Source organism: Oryctolagus cuniculus, chromosome 2 (genome assembly GCF_051225735.1).
Source record: "Oryctolagus cuniculus isolate XC-2025 breed Fujian yellow rabbit chromosome 2, ASM5122573v1, whole genome shotgun sequence".
In the NCBI taxonomy this organism is placed as follows: domain Eukaryota; kingdom Metazoa; phylum Chordata; class Mammalia; order Lagomorpha; family Leporidae; genus Oryctolagus; species Oryctolagus cuniculus.
Window position 1 is genome coordinate 152245408 of NC_142868.1, and position 9294 is coordinate 152254701.

General features: G+C 46.3%; 1 protein-coding gene across 3 annotated transcripts in view; it reads right to left on the reverse strand.

Annotated features, from left to right (window-relative positions):
- Window positions 1-5829, reverse strand: part of CFAP36 (cilia and flagella associated protein 36) — a 40279-nt gene extending 34450 nt beyond the window's left edge. For 2 of the 3 annotated variants that reach the window (XM_089326403.1, XM_051842884.3), the window contains exon 1: window positions 5473-5824. Coding sequence is in view for 2 of the 3 variants with exons in the window: in XM_051842884.3 (XP_051698844.1) it covers window positions 5473-5587 (115 nt within the window). In the remaining variant the exon portion in view is untranslated. Of the gene's footprint in view, window positions 1-5472 lie in introns of all 3 variants that reach the window. The other variant, XM_002709861.5, reaches the window with a different exon arrangement.
- Window positions 5830-9294: the final 3465 nt, after the last annotated feature.

A 9294-nucleotide genomic window follows, 5' to 3' on the forward strand; every position in this document is an offset into this window, starting at 1 on the left:
CATGCACACAAGGGTCTTCAGAAAGTTCACAGAAAACGATATTATTAAAAAAAAAAAAAAAACTAGGGCCAGTGCTGTGGCGTAGCAGGTAAAGTTGCTGCCTGCAGTGCTGGCATCCCATATGAGTGCCAGCTCTAGTTCCAGCTGCTCCTCTTCAGATCCAGCTCTCTGCTATGGCCTGAGAAAGCAGTAGAAGATGGCCCAAGTCCTTGGGCCCCTGCCCCTACATAGGAGACCCAGAGGAAGCTCCTGGCTCCGGGCTTCAGATCAGCGCAGCCCTAGCGATTGTGTCTACCTGGGGAGTAAACCAGCAGGTAGACGGCCTCTCTCTCTCTCTCTCTCTCTCTCTCTCTCTGCTTCTGCCTCTCTGTAACTCTGAGTTTCAAATAAATGAATCTTGAAAAAAACAAAAGCTATGTAAGAATTTCAATTTTAAGATTTATTTTTTATTTATTTGTAAGGCAGAGTTACAGAAAGAGAGAGAGAGACGGAGTGAAAGAGATTTTCCATTCTCTGTTTTACTCCCTAAATGGCTACAACAGCCAGAGTTGTGCCAGGCTGAAGCCAGGAGCCTGGAACTCCATCTGGATCTCCCATGTGGGTGCAGGGACACAAGCACTTAGGCCATCTTCTGCTACTTTCCCAGGTACGTTAGCAGGCAGCCAGATTCTACGGAGCATCTAGGACTGCAGCTGACACCCATATGGAATGCTGGCATCAGAGGCAACATCTGACCCCACTATGCCACAATGCCGGCCCCAAGGATTTCAATTTTTTTGCACCAAAATAAACTTAAGTCTTTGATTTTCCATTAACTTTGTTTTAAAAGGTTAGTTATTTACTTGAAAGAGAGTTCACTTGGTTCACTCCCCATGTGGCCTTGATGGCCGTGACTGGGCCAGCTCAAAGCCATGAGCCTGGAACTCCATCAGGGTCTCCCACATGGGTGGCAGGGACAAGCACTTGGGCCATCTTCTGCTGCTTTCCCAGGCACATCAGCAGGGATGTGGATCAGAAGTGGAGCAGCCAAGGGGCTGGCACTGTGGCTTAGCGGGTTAATCCTCCACCTGCAGCACCAGCATCCCATGTGGGCACGATTCTGGTCCCAGCTGCTCTTCTTCCGATCCAGCTCTCTGCTATGGCCTGGTAAAGCAGTGGAAGATGGCCCAAGCACTTGGGCTCCTGAACTCATGTGGGAGACCTGGAAGAAGCTTCTGGCTTCTGATCAGCCCAGCTTTGGACATTTGGAGAACAAACTAGCAGATGGGAGACCTTTCTCTCTGTCTCTCCCTCTCATTGTCTGTAACTCTATCCCTCAAATAAATAAATAATATCTTTAAAAAAAAAAAAGTGGAGCAGCCAGGATCTGAACAGGCATCCATGCAGAATACAAATATTGTAGGCAGTGGCTTAACTCACTTGCTGCGCTATAACCCTGGCCCCTCCATTAACTTTTAAGTGTGTTCAGATAAGGCAACAATATTTTTGTAAGCTTTTAATGAAATCTTATGTTTAAAACTTTTAAACGTTAATCCTTCTAAAACAGTCTCCAGCTTATTGTACTGGAATTTTTCTTATGAAAATTTTACTGAAAGTGATTAGCCCCTTTCTGTCACCATAGGTCGGTAATGATGTTAAACTTAAAAAACCAAAACGTGGAGCCAGTGGTGTGGCGTAGCAGATTTGGGCCTCTGTATTCACATGGGAGACCTGATAATGCTCCTGGCTTTGGCCTGGCCAGCCCTGGCTTTGGGACCTTTTGGGGGGTGAACCAGCAGATGGAAGATCTCTCTCTCTCTCTCTAACACTGCCTTTCAAAGATATAAATAAATTTTTTAAAAAACATGTGATTATATGTGTGAAATAATGTAGATTTCAAATATACATATTCCCTCAGGAAGCTACAATCTAATTAAGAAAACAGGACAGGGGCCAGCGCTGTGGCTTAGTGGGTAAAGTCGCCACCTCCAGTGCTGGCATCTCATATGGGTGCCAGTTTGAGTCCCAGCTGCTCCACTTCCCATCCAGCTCTCTGCTAGGGCCTGGGAAATCAGTAGAAGATGGCCCAAGTCCTTGGGACCCTGCACCTGCGTGGGAGACCCAGTGCGGCTCCAGCTATTGTGGCCAATTGGGGAGTGAACCATCGGATGGAAGACCTCTCTCTCTGCCTCTCTTCTCTCTGTGTAACTCTGACTTTCAAATACATAAATAAAATCTAAAAAAAAAAAAAAAAAATCCCAAGACAAACTCATGAATTGCAAACAATAAACATTTTTCATTCTCCCAGACTGATCTTTCTAACTTCTGCAATTTTCAGTTTAACTCTTCAACAACTGCTCATTACCAATAAGTGCAAAATCTTAAGCAGGTCTGAGAAGATTCCAGATCTCATTTCCTACAATCCAAGCCTCAGCCTCCTAACAATGCACAACTACTTGGAAGACCTCCAAGCATCATATATACCACTTCAAATCCCCATGACTTTGCATAAGTCCTGTCCTCTTTTTGCCTTTACTCCACCCTTTTTGCCCCCTTTCTCTCCCAACCACATTTCAAGATATTGCCCAGTAGCACCTTCTGCATGATCTGCTACCCACATCCAACTCCTAACCTGGTTAGATCCCTTCCTCTGATCTCTTACAATGTACACCACCATATGTCTTCCTTTATTATATCAACTGCTACACTGTATTTCATTCTGTTTACCAGCCTGTCTTCTCCACTAAACTTTTCAAGCACCGAATTTTGTTTTGTCTTTCTATCCCCAGCTTTTGGCCCAAGGATGACATTCAATAAATATTTGTTGAAATAAATGTTGGATTTATAAAGTTGTAGAAAACTGATATTGAAATTATCTGAGGTTGAGATTAGCACATAGGCAACGCCAAGTCAGTGAAATATAAACAGGTATTTGAAGTGTCCTTGGCATGTGATTTCTATTTACCCTGGCATCTGCTCTGTGTAGCACTGTACATATATTCAATACAACAACTACTTAGGCTGTTTTCAGTTCATTCTGAAACCAAATTACTACAGTACAAGTTTCTAAGGCTAAGATTTCTGCCTCTCAATAAAATTATACTATCCGGTATGTTATTACTGGGATACAGCCACTTTTGACACTTGTAGTTAAAAAGATAAACGATGCTTTAATTTTTTTCCCCTTTTTAGTATTTAGCCTCAGTGGGACAAACAGCAATAACAAGTGATATAATTTTTTTTTTGTTATTTTAAAGGATACTGGAATTCTAGGTGCATTATCAGTGTCTATTTTTTAATTGTTTTTAAAGATTTATTTATTTATTTGAAAGAATTACACAGAGATAGGAGAGGCAGAGAGAGAGAGAGAGAGGTCTTCCATCTGCTGGTTCATTCCCCAGATGGCAGCAACAGCCAGAGCTGCGCCGATCCAAAGCCAGGAGCCAGGAACTTCTTCCAGGTCTCCCATGCGGGTACAGGGGCCCAAGGACTTGGGCCATCTTCTACTGCTTTCCCAGGCCATAGCAGAGAGCTGGATCACAAGTGGAGCAGCCAGGACTCGAACCGGCACCCATATGGGATGCCAGCACTGCAGGCAGCGGCTTTACCCACTAGGCCACAGCGCCGGCCCCTTTCAGTGTCTTATAATTTCAAATTTTTAAAAGGAGTACAAATAAAATTATTTTGTTTTCAAAACCTCTTAAAACTACCTGTGAAAATCAACAGTTAGGGAGCAGGTGATCAGCCTAGCAATTAAGATGCCTGCATCCCACCTCTAAGTGCCTGGATTCAATGCTCCACTGCAGCCTCCTGCTGATGTAGACCACGGGAAGCAGCAGTGATGACTCCAGTAAGTTGGGTTTCTACCACCCAGGTGGGAGACATGGGTTGAATCTCCAGTTCCTGGCTCAGGCCTGGTCCAATCCAGTCCTGGTCATTGCAGGCCTTTAGGGAGCAGATAGGAGCAGGTTCTCATGTTCTCTCTCTCTCTCCTTCCCTCGTTCTCAAATAAATAAATTTTTTTTTTTTTACAGGCAGAGTGGACAGTGAAAGAGAGAGACAGAGAGAAAAGTCTTCCTTTTCTGTTGGTTCACACCCCAATGGCCGCTCGGCCAGCGCACTGCACTGGATCCGAAGCCAGGAGCCAGGTGCTTCTCCTGGTCTCCCATGTGGGTGTGCAGGGCCCAAGGACTTGGGCCATCCTCCACTGCCGTCTGGGCCACAGCAGAGAGCTGGACTGGAAGAGGAGCAACCGGGACAGGATCCGGCACCATGACCGGGACTAGAACCTGGTGTGCCAGCGCCGCAGGCAGAGGATTAGCCTAGTGAGCCACTGCGCCGGCCCAAATAAATAAAAATTTAAAAACACAACACTTAAAAACTGCTATTTTTATTTTTATTATGGCAAATAAGAATGTGATTAAAAAATCAGTGGCCAAACAAAATTTCATCTTTACCAGATTCATAGAATCTTGGGTTTGAAAGAAATCTGAAAAGGACATCCAAGATAACTAATCATTTGATAGTTGCAACCCCTCTAACAACTTAAGTCAATGTCAGATCCATTCAAAACCTGCTGGTGCCCGAGAAACCCATTACCTTCTGAGTAAGAAGAATACATTCTGTTAGGAAGCAAACCTTCCTTCACAGAAATCGGTTCCCCTATGTCTTGTACTCGGCGACTCTAACTCTAGTCCACCGAACCTTACAAAACAAGTCTAATCTCTCTAACGTAATACAAATGTTCAAATGACTGACAGATATCACAGCTCTCTCAAAGTCTTGCGCAGCTGAACAACCACAATAATGGCTGTGTGTGTACTCACCCCTAAGACACGGTTTCTGGTTCCTTTTCTATGAATGGGCACCAACCAGTCTCCAAGAACTGATTATAGAACTCTAAGCATGAGCTGATTAGAAACTTAGCCCGCACACCACCGCGAATATTATGCCACGTCTGTAAGCCTCACTGGGCAGAAGCGCACCCCTCTCCATTTGGGAGACAACCGAGATATGGAGAATTCAACAAGGGAAACAGACGTTTTGCTGAATGGTCACATGCTCTCCGTTGCTCATCGATCTCGGGTGAATCATTTCTCATCTCCTAGGCTGGCTGCACACGGACCAAATGCTAGCTAGCAATATGAAGGAACCTAGAGGTAAAATGACGCGTCCCCTCCCGAGCCACCAGAACAGCTGTTGAAAAAGCCCACCCCAAAAGTACACGTGCCCGGGGCAGGGACGAGCAGGGTAGGGTGAAAGACAGAACACAGGATTAAAGTCTTAACGTTTTTCGGCGTGCGCCTGGGCTCAGGGAGAGGGGAATCTCAGACTGCATTTTCAGGTCTGCGAGGGAAAACACCGGCGGGGTGAAAGCAACTGCTCCCGCACAACCAGCGCTAAACACGGCCGACAGGAGTGGAGACCACCTCCCGGCCAAGGGCCGGTGTGAGGGAGGCGAGGAAGGACGTCGGCGCGAGCTCTGGTAATTACCTTCACATTTCTGCTCCACGAAGTCCAAGATGGGGATGGACCAGTCCGGGCCTCGGAGGAACCCCGCGATGCTCTCCACCACCCATTCCACCTCGTCGTCTTTTTCCGCAGACATACCGCCCTTCTGGGCGACGCGGATCCCTAGGCCAGGCCGCTGGAGCCTGCTGGGGCCTCCTGGCTACAGGGAGCAGCGAGGAGCGGAAGAGCTGGCCCCGCGGTCGCCCAGATACCTGGATCTAAGCTACAAACCAGTTAACGTAAAACGGTCGCTATGGCAACGTGCGTAGCCGCCCCAGGCTGCGGCCCGGAAGTGAAGCTGGCTTCCCTGGAGTCTGCGCTTCTCAAAGGAGGCGGGGGGGGGGGGGAACGGGGGCGGGGAGAGCGTTAGAAGAACGTTTCCGATTGGTTGGAAAACAACAGCAGCGTATCAGAAGATACCTCTCCACCCATTGGTTCGGAGTTGCTAAGGCCGAGAGTAGAAGTATAGGCAGCTTTTGGCTGGAGACCCTGGTAGGAATCTGTGTGTTCCCTCCTGGGAAGTCCCTGGGAGCCAAGCCTTAGAAATGGCGGAGTGAGGGACCACAGAGTCGACAGAAGGCCTCAAAGACTTCATTTCGTCGTTGTATCCCAGCCCCTCAGTCCCAAACACTGAGAATCGCTGACCCAGAAGCCTTTGTAATTGAAGGGTTGTCTGAAAATACAAAGCTGACCAAAGCTCTGTAAGACTTGCTGTTAGGCTCTGCGGCCAATTTGCTTCCTGTAGCTCCAGACAGGTCTTTAAAAGTTCAAGCACAAATGGACATAACTACAATTAGCTTTTCAAGGGTAAAATCGAAGTTAATATTCATCTTACATCAAATAATTCCAACTCAGTTTCCAGGTTGTGATCTATTGTGGAATGAGTCTTCAAAGGTCATCATCAAGGTTCTCGGAGTCCTGGGATATCTTCATACAACATGGTTCCGTGAATGGAGTCCTTATAGGCTTATGTACAAGTATGAAACCTTTTTCACTTAGTATGTTTTCATCTTTTCAAATAAGAAAAAGTGCTTCCCTTATAGATGCGAAGTATTCTATAAACCACTCTTTAGTCTATTTTTATTTCAAAATGTTTGTATGCACATATATCTTACTTGGATGCATAAATATGATCATTAGTGTGCAATTTTTTTCTTGTTTTGCCTGTATGGTTTGGGAGTGCTATTAAGTATTCAACCATTGTTTGCTTCTGCAGACTGCTGAAATAAACATGCATGTGTTCTAGTCCCAGTCAGGGTGCCAGATCCTGTCCCGGTTGCTCCTCTTCCAGTCCAGCTCTCTGCTGGGCTTTTTAAAGTATTTTTTTTTTTTTTTTGAAAGGCAGAGTTAGAGAGAGAGAGATCTTCCATCTACTGATTTAATCCCCAAATGGTTCCAATGGCTGGGGCTGAGCCAAGTTGAAGTCAGGAGCCTGAAATTCCATCTGGGTCTCCCATCTGAAGGCAGGGGCCCAAGTACTTGGACCGTCATCTGCTGCTTTCCCAGGCACATTAGCAGGGAGCTGGATTGGAAGTGGAGCAGCCAGGACTCCCCTAATCAGTGCTCATATGGGAAGAAGGCATTGCAAGAAATGTCTTAATCCACTGAGCCACATTGCCAGCCCCACGAACTGCTGGGTTTATTTGTTATTCCACCGGAAAGATTTTAATACAATTGCTAAATGAAAGAATGTATACCTTGATTTATTTGACCATCGTTAACTACTAGATTTGATTATTCCTACATAGCTTTCAAATGATTCTGTCAGCAAAATCCACTAGAAAAGAATTTAGGATAAAGAGACTTCAGAAAACAGTCTAGGGCTAGCACTGCCAAAGTCTTAAATGCCAGCATCCCATATAAGTGCCACTTGGAGTCCCAGCTGCTCCACTTCCAATGCAGCCCCCTGCTAATATATTTGGGAAAGCAGCAGAGGATGGCTAAAGTCCTTGGGCCCCTGCACCCATGTGGGAGACCTGGAAGAAGCTTCTGGCTCCTGGTTTCCATTCCCAGCCATTGTGGCCATTTGGGAAATGAAGCAGCAGATGGACTCTCTCTCTCTCTCTCCCTCCCTCCCTCCCTTTGTCTCTCTCTGTAATTCTGACTTACAAAAAAGTCTGCAACCAAGGGAAGAGAAGGAGCCTTTAGGCTCAGAATGATCAAAAGGTTATATATAAGGTTCCTGCTCAGGTTCCTATCCAGGCCTACTATACAGATGAGGGATGCTAGCTTCAGAGATAGCACTGTAACCTGATGGCTTCATACTCAAAAGTGACCTCAGTTCATGGTCAGGCCTGGATGGCAAAAATGGGACTTTTGGGGGCTGTCCATCTCAGCAGTTGAATCAGGAACGTGCCTAGGCACAGACCACAAACACAGAGCATAACAGAGTAAATGTGTAACGGCAAGCCAGCAAATAGCAGCTGAACTCTGTTTTGAGCTTTAGGCCCATTTCCCACTTAAGGTCCGTCTTGAAAGTTCAACTTTCCCTGTCTTCCAATTCCAAACAGTTTACTGCATGATATTTTTGTTTTGGAGTTTATGTCTTTTTTCTGATTTAACTTTTTAATTAAGAATGCACATCATCTCTGATCCCATACATGAGAACTTGGAGTGAATTCCTCCTGTACTCAGAAATGTTATAACTTTATTGGTAGCTGCCATGTGTGACTTGCCCTAACTCCTGGACTGCAAAATTGTCAGATAACTGGGTCCAGGTTCTGTCCAATGTAAGAATTTGAGGATAAGACATAGGTAAAGATCAAGAGAAACAAGATGATTTGCATGCAAAGCAAAGGTACACACTCAAGAGGGAGAGTGGGCACACTGGAATAAGCTGCACTCAGTGAGGTTTGGGTCCACCCCGGAAGTGATCTGGAGGCATAGAGGGTGGTGTCTGGGGCATGGTTAAATTGAATATTTAAAGGGGGCAGATTTGGGGGCAGACCTTGAGGTTTTACCCATTTACTTGCTCTTTTTGGAAAGCTCAGAAGTGTGATGATATCAGGTCCATAATAGGAGTAGAAGTGTCAGCCATGGTAATTTTATTATAAAGACATTACAAGCAGCTAAAGGTTGTTGCTGGAATGAAGTCTCCAGCTGCAACCATGTTGGTTATTTTGGGCCGCAGCTGGTTCAAACCAGCAGTTTCAAGGACCCCTCAATTTTCTGCTGCTTAGAAATGGGAAGTGGTTGGCTGGTGCCAGTGGGGCTACAGCACAAGCTGGACTGCAGCTAGGGGCTGGTGATGTCAGCTCTGCTTGCTAGCTGCCTCCTTGCCTTCATTAAAAATACATGTAAACTCGGGGCCAGTGCTGTGGCTCACTTGGTTAATCATCTGCCTGCGGTGCTGGCATCCCATATGGGCACCGGTTCTAGTCCCGGTTACTCGTCTTCCAGTCCAGCTCTCTGCTGTGGCCTGGGAGGGCAGTGGAGGATGGCCCAAGTGCTTGGGCCCCTGCACCCCCACAGAAGACCGGGAAGAAGCACCTGCAAACATATGCTATAACACCCTGCATTCTGTCAGCTCCTTTTCCACACACTAAGTACCCAGGCTGCAGAGAGGCCAGGCCTGGAAGCTTGCAAGCCTGGCATCTCCACACTGGTGCCGCTCATTAGCATGGAGGAAGTTCACCAACGCTCACTGGGTGTCTGCTGTGGATGTCAAGCCAGATTCTACCAAAAATCACTGATGCAAAGGTACAGCTGAAACTTTAATTAGACTATCTTCTACAGAGGCCTACTTCCACCCTAATTGAGCTAGTGGACTTTAATAATTTTGAACCTTGGTGCCAGCGCTGTGCC